This window comes from Hylobates moloch, unplaced genomic scaffold (genome assembly GCF_009828535.3).
Source record: "Hylobates moloch isolate HMO894 unplaced genomic scaffold, HMol_V3 SCAFFOLD_20, whole genome shotgun sequence".
Classification (NCBI taxonomy): domain Eukaryota; kingdom Metazoa; phylum Chordata; class Mammalia; order Primates; family Hylobatidae; genus Hylobates; species Hylobates moloch.
The window spans coordinates 34318996-34334939 of record NW_026652295.1 but is presented as its reverse complement, the minus strand read 5'-3'; the positions used below and the strand labels follow the sequence as shown (position 1 = coordinate 34334939).

Here is a 15944-nt window from a genome sequence, read left to right as displayed (position 1 = left end):
TTGCTGAGAATTGTGGAACAGAGATGTTTTCTTTCTCTGAAAGGCACAGTATTGATGTACATAGTGGATTTGTGGTTAAGAGCCTGGCCTCTGGGGCAGGATTGTCTGGGTTCAAGTCTCAGTTCCAACCCTTACCCTAGAAGCCTCAATACCCTGTTTGTAAAATAGGGATAATTGTAACACCCACTGTAGCCCTGTTGTGACAAAAAGATGAGTCAATACAGTTAAGAAAGCACTTTGGGCCAGGCGCAGTGGCTCATGCTTGTAATACTAGCACTTTGGGAGGCTGAGGCAGGAGGATCACTTGAGCCCAGGAGTTCGAGACCAGCCAGGGCAATACAGTGAGGCTTTGTCTCTATTAAAAAGAAAAAAAATTGGCTGGGCATGGTGGCATACACCTGTAGTCCCAGTTACTTGGGAGGCTGACATGGGAGGATCTTTTGAGCCCAGGGAATTGAGGCTGTAGCACGCTGCGATCGAGCCACTGCACTCCAGCCTGGGTGCTGTCTTAAATTTTTAAGTTAAATGAGACAGAAAGCACTTTGCACAGTGTCTGCAACATAGGAAGTGCTCAATAAATCCTACCTGTTATTAGGTGACACCTGGAATGTTTGTGACTACTGGGAAGGAATTCAGCCCGAGAGCTGCTGGCTCTGGCCCTACCTAAGGGCTGCCTGACCTCTGGACTTCCATTTCCGATCACCAGTAAATCCCCTCCTCACCTAGACCAATTTGGGTTGGTTTTTAAGATACTTGCAGCAGAAAGAGGCCTCACTGCTACCCCAATGATATGACCTAGGGCAAGTCATGTCGCTTCTCTGGGCCTCAGTTTCTTTGTCCATGCAGTGAACCAACAATACCTGAGAGAGCGGAGGCATCCATGCACCAGGTCCCTTTCCCACCACAGGCATTTCTGCATTTATACTTTGCACATTCTCACCAACTCTCTAATGACCTCTTTTTGTCCTTTGACCTTTTGTGCCCCCCAACCTGCCCCACAAAACATTCAGATACCTCCACCTAGTCTCTCCCTACCACACACCCCTCCATAGGCACCCCAGCGCACACTCTCCAGGCATATTCCTCAATCCCGTCTCTCCCACACAGCCCTCCAACCAGAGAATCGGCCCTTTCCCAGACCCAGCCCCTGCTCCACCACACCCTCCCTGAGCCATTCCCTTCCTGCAGTTCTACCCTGACCTCCAGACAGGGCCAAATCCCATGAGAAGCTCATTCATGCCTCCAGTCTCCCCTTTTGCTTGCCCCCTGGACTGGCACAATCTCCACCAGGTCCCCTCGCCCAGAAAGTACAGACAGAGGCCAAGGACAGGAAGTGACTTTAATGTCTCAGGAGCTGGATTTGGAGCAAGTTGGTGGCACCCAGGGCCTACGGCCCCAAGGGAGCAGTCACCAGCCTGCATCTTCCTCTAAATCATATGGCACCGGTGGACACACATCAAGTCCTTGGATATGCACGTCAAGCCCATCCGGCAAGGGCAGATGATGTTGGTAGCTCCCTTGGTCTGCAGGGAGTGGGTAAGAGAATTGGGGGTCACCAGGACGCAGGAAGGATGGGGACTTAAACTTCTTGGGGACCAGAACCAAGAGTACCAGGCCTGGAGTAAGACAGACCTGGGCTGTCTCTACAGCTTATAACTGCGTGACCTTCAGCAAGTCAATGAACCTCTCCAGCTCGGTTTCCTCATCTGTCAAATGGGGACAATAATAGTAACCCACCTCTTAGGGTTGTTGTGAGGACTAAATGAGATAGGGCAGATCAAGTGGTGATAATAAAAAGACGCTTTAGGCTGTGCACGGTGGCTCACCCCTGTAATCCCAGCGCTTTGGGAGGCCAAGGTGGGTGGATCACCTGAGGTCAGGAGTTTGAGACCAGCCTGGCCAACATGGTCATGGACTAATAATACAAAAAGTAGCTGGGCATGGTGGCGCATGCCTGTAATCCCAGCTACTCCAGAGGCTGAGGCAGAGGAATTGCTTGAACCCAGGAGGTGGAGGTTGCAGTGGGCCAAGATCATGCCATTACACTCCAGCCTGGGCAACAAGAGCAAAACTCTGTCTCAAAAAATAAAAAAAATAAAAACCCTCTAGCCACTTCGGCTGTACGGTCAGGCCACGGTAGGGGCCCTAATGCTTCCTTAGGGCATTGGCAACTCCCCACACAAGGACATAGAGGCTGGGCCCATCCATCTTAGAAAGGTTTGGGCCCCGGGCCAGGTGGACAGGAACAGGGCGTACTGAGCATTCTGCTCCCTGCATTCCTAAAAGCGAGTGACAACCATGCTGGACGGCACACTCTCCTTGCCAAGACCACATAATCTTCCCAACAGCCTGGTGGGGCAGGTACTTTAGCCTCTCCTTGTAGATGAGAAAACTAAGGCTCAGAGAGCCATGATGACCTGCTTGAGGTCACAAAGATAGGGTGTGGAAAACTCAGGATTTAAACTCAGGTCCAACTCCAAAGCTGTAGTCCTGCCACCACAGTGCCATGCTCCTCTCAAGAAATCATGTCACTGTGGCAGGGAGATGGGGACTAGTAAGGGGAAGTTCATTTCCTACTTACCCTGCCTCAGTGATGTGAGAGAAGAGATATTCATTCATTCAACAAGCATTTATTGGCCGGGCACGGTGGCTCATGCCTATAATCCCAGCACCTTGGGAGGCCAAGCCAGGTGGATCACCTGAGGTCAGGAGTTCAAGACCGGCTTGGCCAACATGGCAAAACCCCATCTCTACCAAAACTATGAAAATTAGCCAGGCATAGCAGTGCACCCCCGTAATCCCAGCTACTCAGGAGGCTGAGGCATGAGAATCGCTTGAACCCAGGAGGCAGAGGGTGCAGTGAGCCAAGATCATGCCATTGCACGCCAGCCTGGGTGACAGAGCAAGACTCCTTCTTGAAACAAACAAAAATAAACATTTATTGAGCACCTACTATGTGCAGATACTAAGCTGGGGGTAGGTGCTTCATAGATGAATATGATGCAATCCCTGCCCTTGAAGAGTTCCAACTACTGGGAGAGGCAGAGAAAAGACATGGCCAGTTAGGGAGATACATGCTCTGCTGAGGGTCTGACCCCAGGGTACAGGAGCTCCAAGGAGGGAAGCCTTCTCAGAGGAGGTGGCTGGAGTTGTTTTGCACCATGAGTAGGAGTTTGCCAAGTGGAGAAGAAGAAGGGCACTTCCAGACAGAGGTGAAAAAACAGGTGGGGCCAGGTGTTTTTTTTTTTTTTGAGACGGAGTCTTTCTCTGTCCCCCAGGCTGGAGTGCAGTGGCGCGATCTCGGCTCACCGCAACCTCCACCTCCTGGGTTCACGCCATTCTCCTGCCTCAGCCTCCCGAGTAGCTGGGAATACAGGCGCCCGCCAACACGCCCGGCTAATTTTGTGTGTTTTTTTTTAGTAGAGACGGGGTTTCACCGTGTTAGCCAGGATGGTCTCGATCTCCTGACCTCGTGATCCGCCCGCCTCAGCCTCCCAAAGTGCTGGGATTACAGGGATTACAGGCTTGAGCCACCGCGCCCGGCTGTGTTTTTTTTTTTTTTTTTTAACCTCCTCTGCCCGCTTCTCTACTTGCCAGAAGTTGCCCCATCCTAGGGCCTCACCTGGGGCAAACAGATCATGGTTATTCTGGCCCTGGGGGCACAGAAGGCTCCACCAGAGTCCAAGTCCATGAGGCAGCAGCCACTGTAGCACTCAGAGTGGTGGAAGCACCTGTCTGTGATTTTCTGTGGGGACAGGCAGGATGTCTGTCAGGCTGGGGGCAATCCCTGAGTTGTGTGGGAGGGTAGGGGAGGGTTCCCACCATTGCCAAAGAGCCCAGCGGTCCAGGAGAAGTCATGAGGTTGTCACTCCCTGGGGGAGCTGGTTCCCCCCCAGCCCCACCCCGGCCCCTCAGCAGGACCCAGGGGAGCAGAGGAGAGGAGGAGAGGGGGATTAGCACTTTTCCCTCAGCCTCTCCGTTCCTGGACCCCGCTCACCTCCATGAGTCCCATAGGGTGTGTACTCTTAAGTCCCATTTTGCAGGGCGGAGTTGGGGGATGAGAATGAAGGGGCTGCGGGCTCGAAAAAGAGGGAGAGAAAGAGGAGAAAAGGGGAGAGCCCTCGTGCCTGGAAGAATTACTAGACAGTGAGGGGAGGCGGAGGAAGAGGGGGAGAAACCAGAGCAGGCAGGGTGGGTTTGGCTGTGAGCACTTTGGGGAGGGAAGCGAGCCCAGGACTGAGGCTATCGGAAGGGGCACGGGCGGGGGAGGTGGGGGGAGCGAGGGTGCTGGTCATAGGCCAATTTCTCACCCCTCCGAGGCCGCCAGGGGAAAGCGAAGCGGCTTTTGAAGTCCGTCTGAGGATGCCCCAGGCTACCCGCCTGGGTGTGGTTCCGGACCCACCTCTCCCTTTAAGGCTGCCCGGCGCCTTCGGGCTCCACTGCCCCGGCGGCGGGGCCACCCTCTCCTGCGGTCGCGGCGGGCTGGGCGCGCTCCCCGGCTCACCTTTTTATATTGCGGAAGCGCGCTCCAGAGGGGCAGCACCGCCCCCGCCAGGACCCCCGCCACGAGCGCCAGGGATGCGGCCATGGGCCTGGACGGCAGAGCAGCGGCGGGGCTCCGAGGGGCCGCGGGATAAACCCTCTTCCCCGGCCACGTGACCCGGCGCCCCAGGCCGCCCCCGCGGAGGAGAGGCGTGGAGGGCGAGGACGCCTGCGGAAGGAAAGGAGGGAGGAAAGGCGCTCGGGCTCGCACGGGCGGGATTCTAGACCTTAGGGGCCCTAGGGGCCTCCATACGTGTTACTTCCAAGTAGAAGCTTGAAACTGTAAGATAAAACTCTATTTTTATTTTATTTATTTATTTTACAGACGGAGTCTCGCACTGGCGCCCAGGCTGAAGTGCAGTGGCGCGATCTTGGCTGATTTCCATCTCCGCCTCCCGGGTTCAAGTGATCCTCCTGCCTCAGCCTCCCGAGTAGTTGGGACTACAGGTGTGCGCAACCACGCCCGGCTAATTTTAAAAATTTCTGTAGAGATGGGGGTCTCCCCATGTCGCCCAGGCTGGTCTCTAACTCCTGGCCTCAAGTGATGGTCCTGCTTCAGCCTCCCAAAGTGCTGGGATTACAGGTGTGAGCCACCGCACCTGGCCTCAAAACTTTATTTTTATAAACGGCACAAAACATATATGCTGAAATAAAAAGAGTTTCCTTCCTGGTGTTGATTCTGTGTCTGCCCTTGCAGCCCCAGATTCTCCCCTTACCTTCGGGATAATCCAGCCCCACCCTCTGGGCTGCTCACACCCGCTGCAGGCCCGATTCTCCTCTTCTGTAAGAACCAGGAGGTGGGACAAGATGGTCTCTAAGTCTTAAATCTCTTGCAGTCCTAATCATTCCATTAATTGTCTAAGGATTTGCCTGTGAATTGTGTGAAAGTCAAGATGTGGGGGCAAAATGGAGAGGTGGGAAGAGAAGAAAACTCAGAATAGGGAGGAGGGTTAAGGGAGAGCTGCATAGAGCAATCCTGGAACCAGGGGAGGCAGGCCTTCCTCAGGACTTCCCTATGGATGAAGCTTCCACCTCACCGCACCTGCCTGCTTCTGCTTTTTTAAATTTCTATTTTTTTAAAATTTTGTATTGTTAATATTTGTTATAGAGACAGGTTGTCCTTATGTTGTCCAGGCTGGTCTTGAACTCATGGGCTCAAGAGATCCTCCTGCCTCGGCCTCCCAAAGTGGTGGGATTACAGACGTGAGCCACCACTCCCAGCCTGTTTCTGCTTTTGAAGTTTTGCTTAAGAAATGAACCAAGGAATCCTGTCTTGGTGGGGAATAACAGCCAAGAATAACAGCCCCCACTGCACTCAGAGGGCCCTGTATCCATTATTTCCGTGAGCCCTCCCTGTATTAACACTAGCTGTCACAGAGTAATTAACACTGGCTGTAACAACAGAACTCCTGGAATTTTGTGGCTTTGGCACAATAATGCTTTATGTAAAGTCTGATTTGGGGCAAGAGACCCTTCTTCCATCCTGTAGCCATCTATAAGACTGGCCTCTGGCTGGGCATGGTGGCTCATGCATGTATTCACAGCACTTCTGGAGGCCAAGGTGAGAGGATCTGTTGTTGTTTTGTTTTTGTTGTTGTTGTTGTTTTTGAGACAGAGTCTCACACTATTGCCCAGGCTGGAGTGCAATGGCACAATCTCGGCTCACTGCAACCTCCGCAAAGTGCTGGGATTACCGGTTGGAGCCACCATGCCCGGCCAAGAGGATCTCTTGAGCCCAGGAGTTCAAGGCCAGCCCTGGGCAATATAGTGAGACCTCATCACTACAAAAAAAAAATTTAAGAAATTAGCTGGACATGGTGGCACATGCATATAGTCCCGGCTACTTGGGAGGTTGAGGCTTCAGTGAGTTATGATTGCACCACTGCACTCCAGCATGGGCAACAGAGTGAGACCCTGTCTCAAAAACAAAAAAAAACAAAAAAAAACAAAAAAAAAACAAAAAAAAAAACTAGCATCCAAGGTCTCCATGGAAGACCTGCCTTCTCCACTCACAAACAACCTGCTGGAACTAGTCACATGATCCCAACCTTCTAACCTTCTGCAAGGGAGGCTGGGAAATTCAAGGGAGTCTTGGAATATTTCGCATCTACTATCATTTCTACTGTGTAACTCTTAGCCCTGTTTTACAGACTAGGAACCTGAAGGCTCAAGATAAAGTTACTTGCCCAAGGAACAAGATTAAATGGCAGAGTCAGATACAAATCCAGGGCATTCTAGCTCCTGGGTCCAAGTTCTTACCACTGATCTACACTGCTGCGGGCAGCCAGAGGGCTTTGCCCCTAGTAAGGGGGTTCCCATCATTACCTAGTAAGGGGGCTCCAGCAGTCGCAGTCTGAGCTCTCTTCATATGTGTGTTCTGCTACCTTGGCTGACTAGCGACTCATCCACGCAGACCATTTGTGAACTGGAGAGGAGGCCTGGGGATGGATACTTCCTTGTACTGCTTCACTGGCTTCCTTTGCCCATACACCCATGACCGTTAGACACTTGAGAAGTATTGTTGACTGCTTAGGAAAGTGGCAAATTTGAAGGCAAGGGGCCAGCAACTGTGTATCAGGGTTAGCAGCCCCTGGGGAGCCCACTGAAGGCCCTGAGGGGTGGTGAAGCCCTGGGAATTCTGTACAAAATATTATGTGCATGGCTTTTTTTTTTCTTTTTCTTAAGCCAGAGATCTTCTGGTTTCCTCAGAAACAACTGGTCCAGAACCTTTATTTTCAGTTGAGGAAACCGAGGCCCAGAGAGGGCACGGACTTCTCTCAGTAACTCAGCTGGTGAGTAGCAGAGCCAAGCCTAGCTCTGCTCCTGACTCCAAGTCCTGTACCATGGCCTGCCAGCACTGGTCATAGGCACATGTCCAGAGTACCTCTGCATTGCCGGGGAGTAGGAACAAGATCACCAGGGTCTCCAGCGCCGGAAATCACTGAGCTGCCTGACCTGTGAGCATGGCCACAGCTCTGCCCAGGGCCCAAAACTGGCCACCTCAGACTTCAGTGAGCAGAAGAAGGGGGTCAGTTCAGGACAGGGGAGCACCTTGCTGATGGAATTCTTACCCCCTATTTCCTGCCCCTTCACCTTCCCCTCCTCTGACAGTCTCTAATGTCTCACTTCTTTTCTTCTGCATCTTTCTGGTGGCCCCAGTGGTGGTTTCCATGACAATGTTCTCACTGGTCTGCAGCAAAATGAAAACAATAAGGATAATGTAATAGTGTTTTTGTTAAAGGTAAATATATTCAATTTATTATTATTTAAAAAAAATTTTTTTTTGAGGTGTCACCCAGGCTGTAGTGCGGTGGCGCAATCTTGGCTCACTGCAGCCTTCGCCTCCTGGGCTCAAGCAAGTCTCCTGCCTCAGCCCCCCTCCAAGTAGCTGGGAATACAGACGCGCACCACCATGCCTGGCTAATTTTTGTATTTTTAGTAGAGGTAGCGTCTCAACATATTGCCCAGGCAGGGAAATGTATTTAATTTAAAAAGTGATTATTTATTCTGAAATTATGTCTTTTCTACTTCTTTGGTGTTAAAATGTGCTTTTATGAAATAATGGCCATCAGGGGTTCAAGACCAACCTGGCAACAAAGTGAGACCTCTGTCTTTACAAAAAATAAAAAAATTAGCTGGGCATGGTGGGATCTGCCTATGGTCCCAAATACATGGGAGGCTGAGGTGAGAGGATCTCGAGCCTGGGAGGTTGAGGCTACAGTCAGCCATGCCACTGCACTCCAATCTGGGTGACAGAGATAGACTGTCTCAAAAAAGTAATAATAATTAAAATAAATAAAATGGTGATGGTATTTGGAGGTAAAAAAAAATAAATAAAATATTTAAAAATATATTTTAAAAAAGCAATAATAGCCACGATACAGTAGTAGTTTTGTTTCATTGTTCTTTTTTGGCATATATATATATATATATATATATATACACACACACACACACACACACACACATATACACGTATATATATATACGTGTATATATACGTATATATATACATGTATATATACGTATATATATATATATTTTTTGAGGCCGAGTCTTGCGCTGTCACCCAAACTGGAGTGCAGTGGTGCCATCTTGGCTCACTGTAACCTCTGCCTCCCAGGTTCAAGCAATTCTCCTGCCTCAGCCTCCCGAGTAGCTGGGATTACAGGGGCCCGCCACCACGCCCGGCTAATTTTTTTTGTATTTTTTTTAGTAGAGACAGGGTTTCACCATGTTGGCCAGGCTGGTCTTGAACCCCTGACCTTAGGTGATCCACCACCCTCCCAAAGTGCTGGGATTACAGGCTTGAGCCACCGAAACTGGCTTTTGGCCAATATATTAAATATATGTGCACAAATTCTGTTAGTCCTCAAAATTTTTTGGAAGTCTTACCAGTCTTTGAAATCCAAAGTAAAATTCTGGGGAAAACTGACCTCATGAAAATTGCGCATTACTGAAGATCTTCCTGAAGGAACTCTAAAAGTAATCTGGGGAGAGTGAGGAACGAGTGGGTGCCCTAAGAGTTTGAAATGCAAAGATAGATCAGCCAAGCCTTCCTAGAGAAGAGGACCAGAGTGGGAAGTGTTTGGAGGTGAGGAGGTGGAGGCCTCAAGCTTCTATGTCCCAGACCCTGGCAGGAGAGGGCCATGCTGTTTTGCTAAGCCTTGAAGGGGGACTGGGATTTGGCAAGCAGAGACTAAGGGTTTCCAACCAGGGGTACAGAGTGGGCAAAGGTTTGGAAGTGACAGTAAGTAGCTGTGGGTAGAACAGCAAGGAGATGGTGTCTGCTTGTTGGGGATACAGATTGGAGATGGGGCGGTCAGCGCGCCAGGGAACTTGAGGGTCTGTGAGAATAGCCCCCGTTGAGGTGGCTCCTCGGTGGAAAGCTTGGCTGGTGGTGGCAGTGCTAGAGTCAGAGCAGGGGGACCTGAGCCATTGAGCCAGGGGTGCCAGGAGAGGGTGGGGTTGCCCTGCTCTGTCTGTGAGGACAGGAGGGTCTCTGGAAGGAGAGGCCCAGCATGCCTGAGGGAGATCAGCTCGTTCCCAGCTTCTAGTCACCCCACCCACACAACGTACTCTGAACCAGGGGCAGGGCTCAGAACACACGCTTCTCATTTGATTTCTTCCTGGGACAGGCTGACCCTGCTGAGAGGCTATCAGCTCAGCTTGGGAGAAAGACAGGCCTGGAGGGAGAGGAGGGAGCTGACCTGCCGCCTCCTCCTGGACTGGGCTGGCCTTTTGACCCTAGGGCTTTGGCCTGAAGGACAGAGTAGGCGGTGGTGTCTGGCGGCCAGGTGTGCTGCCCCATTGCCTTCACCCATGGGAGGGGACTGAGCTTTTCCAAGCAGCTTAGCCTATGACAGGGGCCTTCCTCAGAGGGGCCAAGGAGGGCTCCCTACAACCTCTGTGTTCAGGCAAAATGTTCATGCACAGAGAGGTCTCCAGAGGGGACATAGCAGGGGAATGCCCCATGCTGCCACCCTGCCCACACCACCTGTGCGTAGGGTGCATGTGTAGACTCGCTGGCACTAGAGCCCCCTCCTTCTCCCACTCGGTGAGGCTGAGCCACATTTGTGCCTAGTCGCCTTGGCAGTGAGGGCCCCTTGCTTACCTCAAGGAGCCATGAGGGAATCACAACTCCTGAAGCTGCAAGTGAAAGAATTCAAGCCAACGTATGTAATTTTAACAACAAAAAGCGAAAGAAACAGTATTGGGTCAGTCGCCAGGCTGGCCTCAGGGCTCCAAAGAGGAACCACCGACAGGTGTCTCTCTCTTCAGCTTCAGCCTTCAGGCAGCCTCATTTCCTCTCTGGGAGGAAGACTGCCTCTCTGTGGGGGGCAGCAGGGAGCTGTACACAGCTCTATGCACCTCCCTTCAGCACCCATCTAGAAATTCCTAGAAGGCCGAGGGGACTAGGGACAAGAACCTCATGGAAACTGAACAGGGCAGCTCCCCAAAGGCAGGGAGATAGGGGGTTGCTGTCTCCTGAGGAATAGGACATGGATGCTGAGTGGGCAGAATTATAGGTGCCCATAACATCCCAAGTTGCCATACACGGAGGATTGCTCTGCTTAAGACCATACCTGGGCTGGGCGCGGTGGCTCACGCCTGTAATCCCAGCACTTTGGGAGGCCGAGGTGGGCGGATGATGAGGTCAGGAGATCGAGACCATCCTGGCTAACACGGCGAAACCCCCGTCTCTACTAAAAATACAAAAAATTTGCCGGGCGTGGTGGCGGGCGCTTGTAGTCCCAGCTACTTGGGAGGCTGAGGCAGGAGAATGGCATGAACCCGGAAGGCGGAGCTTGCAGTGAGCCGAGATCGCGCCACTGCACTCCAGCCTGGGCAACAAAGTGAGACTCCGTCTCAAAAAAAAAAAAAAAAAAAAAGATATCATACCTGGATTCAGGAACAGCTCCCTGAGGCAGGAAGGAGTCATGGACAGTATCCTTTAGCCAAGGGTAACACTGTAGGAAGGGCCCTTGGAAACTTGTTCCCCCCACCACCCCCAAGAAGCCTAAGCTACATTCTATAGAGCAATGGATCTCAATCACTTTTTTTGACTACAACCCATGGTAAAGGTACATTTTACACAGGTATTCAGACAACTAGTAGCTCCAATTAGTTGGTGCCTGTGTTATGCTGGTTTGATGATCACCACTGCAAACTTGTGTGCTCGTGCATATATACAATGTGTAGGTGTGTGTATGGAACTAAAGTTTCACAAAACAATACTTACATTTACCATATGTGATCTTATCTGAGATTTTCTATTCTTTCCTATTTCATCTTTTAAAAGTGCTGGTTAGGGGCCGGGCATGGTGGTTCATGCCCAACACTTTGGGAGGCTGAGGCAGGCGGATCACGAGGTCAGGAGTTCGAGACCAGCCTGACCAACATGATGAAACCCCGTCTCTACTAAAAATACAAAAATTAGCCAGGTGTGGTGGCACGCGCCTGTAACCCCAGCTACTCAGGAGGCTGAGGCAGGAGAATCGCTTGAACCCGGGAGGCAGAGGTTGCAGTGAGCCGAGATCGCACCACTGCACTCCAGCCTGGATGACAGAGTGAGATTCCGTCTCAAAAAAAAAAAAAAAAAAAAAAGCTGGTTAGGATGCACCAAATTGGTTTCATTGTCCACTTACGATCCATCAATTGCTCTACCATTCTGTTGAGTCCACTAGGTTCGTCTGTCCAACTCACTGTATACATCTTGGTGGTCTCCATTCCATTTACCTATTCATTCATCATTCATTCATGTATTCAACAAACGTTTAGTGATACCTATCATATGTCAGGTATCTTATCAGAGCTCAGTTGCAGATAACAGATGCTACCATACTTATTTTAAGCAGAAAGGAATGTAATACAGATAATTGAGGGCTGACGAAGACATTGAAATAACCGGAAGGGTGGAAACCAGACTGAGCCTCCAGGAATGACTTAAACAACAAAACAAAAGAACCCTGCAGAACTGAGCTACCAGGGGAGCTACTACCCCTGCCACCATCAGGCAGGTGAGGAGGTAGGTAGTCGTCACTGCAGCTGTAGTCTCAGGAACACACACCTTAGCTGTGATATCGGGTTCAGGAAGCTGCCATGAAAGATTATTGCCTGCCAGGTGCAGTGGCTCACACCTGTAATCCCAGCACTTTGGGAGGCCAAGATGGGAAGATCGCTTGAGCTCAGGAGTTCAAGACCAGCCTAGGCAACATAGCAAGGCCTGGTCTCCACAAAAATTTTTTAAAAATTAGTCCAGCATGGTGGTGCATCTGTAGTCCCAGCTACTTGGGAGGTAGAGGTGGGAAGATCATTTGAGTCTGGGAGATTGAGGCTGTAGTGAACTATGATTGCATCACTGCACTCCAGCAAAACTATTGCCTGTAGGCAGGTGTGGTGGCTCACGCCTGTAATATTAGCACTTTGGGAGGCCAAGGCAGGAGGGTTGCTTGAGGCCAGGAGTTTGAGACCAGCCTGTGCAACGTAGTGATACCCTTGTCTCTACAAAAAAAAAAAAATTAGCTGAGTGTGGTGGTGTGCACCTTATAGTCCCAGCTACTCAGGAGGCTGAGGTGGGAGGATCACTTAAACCTAGGAGCTTGGGGTTACAGTGAGCTATGATCATACCACTACACTCCAGCCTGGGCAACAACCTGTCTCTAAAAAAAAAAAAAAAAAAAAAAGTATTGCCGGTGTCTTCCCTAGCCAAAAAAAACAAAACAAAACAAAAAAAGTGTGCTTCCCACAAATGCCACTGCCCTCCCTTACCTCCATGAAGATTAGGCTTTAGGCAGTGCATGTGATCAGCAATCACACCTAGATCTACCACTCTAGTGTTTGGCTTTCCTGCCCTGCAGTGCAGGAAGGGACACCAGAAGGAGATGAAAGAAAAGCTGAACAAGCCATGCTACAGCAGCCACTATAGGGAAAAGTGCCTGGAGGTGGCACAGGTTACCTGGAGAGGGTGAAGTTAGTTTTCTACTTCCTATTTGAAATCTTTTCGTTTTTTACAGCTGCAAATCACTTTTTTTTTTCTTATTGAGACAGGGTCTCACTCTGTTGCCCAGGCTGGAGTGCAGTGGCATGATCATAACTTACTGCAGCCTTGACCTTCTGGGCTCAAATGATCCTCCTTCCTCAGCCTCCCAAGGCTAGGACTATAAGTGCATGCCACCACACCTGGCTTTTTATTTTTTTTTTTAAGCCTTTTAAAGATTATTCATCTTTCAGTGCTTCAACATGATGCCAAAACAATAATTTACTGAATACAAATAGAAAGGAAAGGAATCAAACATTTATAAGATATATTTATTATTTTTCTGACCAAAGTGCAATGATTTTTAAATTTTTTAAAACAACTATAAAAATAAGTATTTGAGAAAATAAAATACAAATGGGAAATTTAACTAGATTGCTTCTTCTAATTAATCCTAACCTTGTATTTGGTCTAGAAAACAAACAAAAAATCATTTGAAGTGTTACTAAAATGCTAACTGAACCATTTTAGCATAAATCTAGCCACATGCATTTCAACGTTCCACTGCTAGGAATTTTGTTAAGATCAGTTGAATCATGAATAACACCATATAATAGAGGTTGAGGAACACAAACATTAGATGTGATCCTTGCCCCATACCCTTAGATTATGTCAGAATAAAGCTGACAGTTCTGCCAGGCTCTGAACCCCTAGTGCCTCCAACCCAAACCTTGGAAGCAAAGAATATGCCCTGTCATACAACATGGTACAAGTTGTAGTAAAACAAAGCCTATGTTTTCTTTTCTATAGGAAATGGTTAGTTATTTGATATATACTAAAACACTGCTAAGAATCCACTTTGAGTTTGTTTACTAAACACATTGTGCAAGAACTGACTCCACAAAAAGTTCCTTTGAAATCTGGTCCACAAATTCACTTAAGGTTGGAAATTTAAAACTTGCAAGAAAAGGAGGAAGTGGGTATCCCTAAATCCTAACATGTTGTAATTGCTAAAGGGACATACACACACGCATACTAAAAAGTTTTGCTCATAGAAGGCACAAACTATAAAAGGGATAGTCTTTTTGAATTAAAAAAAAACTAGCTTGATATGCTTCTTTGTTTAGTAAGCACCATAACTAAGATGAAGTTATGTCTCTTAATTAACTCTCTCCTGTGACGAAAAAAAAGTACATAAAAAATTTAATTTGTCTTACCTATACTTTCCAGCCACTAACTGAGATGTAGTTTGAAAGATTAAAATTGCCTTAAAAAGGGGTTGCGATAGCAGCTATCAAAGCAATATTCAAACAAGATTTCAAGGATGCTTTCAGGTTTCGAATTAGTTTTGCTTGTCAAAAATCTTCACAACTTCAAAACCTTAATCAACAGATTGAGAAGCATTTATTTTCTTGACTTTCCCCATTTCTTTATATAAGTCAATAATTGGCTTTGTTGGCTGAAGATGGGTCTCAATTCTCTTTCCCAAGCTTTCTCTGTTGTCATCACTCCTACTGCTACTCCTTCCTCTCTCAGGACATCATTCAATACAGATCTTATTATTACATTAAAAACACACACACACACACACAGAATGAAAGATACATCTATCTGCCTTCCCAACCAACCTTGTTTTTTTTTGAGACGGAGCCTCACTCTTGTTACCCAGGCTGGAGTGCAGTGGCGTGATCTTGGCTCACTGCAACCTCCACCTCCCGGGTTCAAGCGATTCTCCTGCCTCAGCCTCCCCAGTAGCTGGGATTACAGGCACGCCCCATCACGCCTGGCTAATTTTTTGTATTTTTAGTAGAGACGGGGTTTCACCGTGTTAGCCAGGCTGGTGGTGAGCTCCTGACCTCAGGTGATCCACCCGCCTTGGCCTCCCAAAGTGCTGGGATTACAGGCGTGAGCTACCGCGCCCGGCCCATTGTTCCAACCTTGAAGGTTGTCTTGATTTCTTGGAAACCCATCGATCAAGGATGTACTCTTTTGAGCATTGACAGCCATTGTCTGATCCATTTCCCTCTTTAATAAACTGATGGTTATCTCCACTGGTCCCATGTTTCCTTCTTTAATGTAATTTTCAGTGAGTTCACCATACTGTGAATCTGGGCTCTTCCTTTCATCATGAAGTAACTCTCCTGCAGAAAGGTGTGTGTAGCCATCTTTCTCAAGGATGCCAGCGCGCCGGGCACGCCGTGGACAAACACGACCAGCGGCTTCGTGAGACTGGGAGGGCAGCGAAGAATCGGCCGGCAGGTCTGCAGCGGGAAGCTAAGGCCCAGGACGTGGAGCAGTGGCTCAGGCAGCGGCTCAGCCTGCACCGCACCTTGGAGCTCAGAGGGCTGACAGCGGCCCGCGCGGCGTGTGGCGGGGAGGCGGCGTGGGAAAGGGGCGGGCTGCCAGGGCATCTGCGCCGCGGTCGGAAGGGAGCTTCTTATTTTTTAATTTATTTTATTTTATTTTTTATTTTTTTGTACAGATGGGACATGTTGCACAAACTGGTCTTAAACTTTTTTTTTTAATTTTTTTTTTTTTTTTTTTTTAATTTGAGACAGTCTGGCTCTGTCGCCCAGGCTGGAGTGCAGTGGCGCGATTTCGGGTCACTGCAACCTCTGCCTCCTGGGTTCAAGAGATTCTCCTGCCCAGCCTCCTGAGTAGCTGAGATTACAGGCGCCTGCCACCACGCCAGGCTAATTTTTGTATTTTTAGTAGAGACGGAGTTTCACCGTGTTGGCCAGGCTGGTCTCAAACTCCTGATCTCAGGTGATCCGCCTACCTCGGCTTCGCAAAGTGCTGGTAATATAGGAGTTATTAAGAAACTATTTTAGGCAGATAGTAAGGGAAAGGAGTCCTCAGTAAGGCTTATTCTTTTTTTTGTTTTGTTTTTGTTTTCGTTTTTGTTTTTGTTTTTTGAGACAGA

At 49.0% G+C, this 15944-nt stretch overlaps 1 protein-coding gene and 1 pseudogene across 3 annotated transcripts; both read right to left on the bottom strand.

Annotated features, from left to right (window-relative positions):
- Positions 1-1325: 1325 nt before the first annotated feature.
- CLPSL2 (colipase like 2) lies at positions 1326-4609 on the bottom strand. Of its 3 annotated transcripts, none has more exons than XM_032141453.2 (3): positions 4403-4609; positions 3623-3745; positions 1326-1523 (listed from the first exon to the last, which is right to left on the bottom strand). In XM_032141453.2, exons 1-3 carry the CDS (start codon positions 4586-4588, stop codon positions 1428-1430), a joined length of 405 nt encoding a protein of 134 aa, XP_031997344.1. In that variant the 5' UTR covers positions 4589-4609; the 3' UTR covers positions 1326-1427. The 3 variants fall into 3 exon arrangements, with proteins under 3 accessions (XP_031997344.1, XP_031997345.1, XP_031997346.1); XM_032141454.2 differs by having other exon boundaries at positions 4505-4609; XM_032141455.2 differs by lacking the exon at positions 3623-3745.
- Positions 4610-14363: 9754 nt separating this feature from the next.
- On the bottom strand, positions 14364-15432 carry LOC116459787 (UMP-CMP kinase-like; annotated as a pseudogene).
- Positions 15433-15944: the final 512 nt, after the last annotated feature.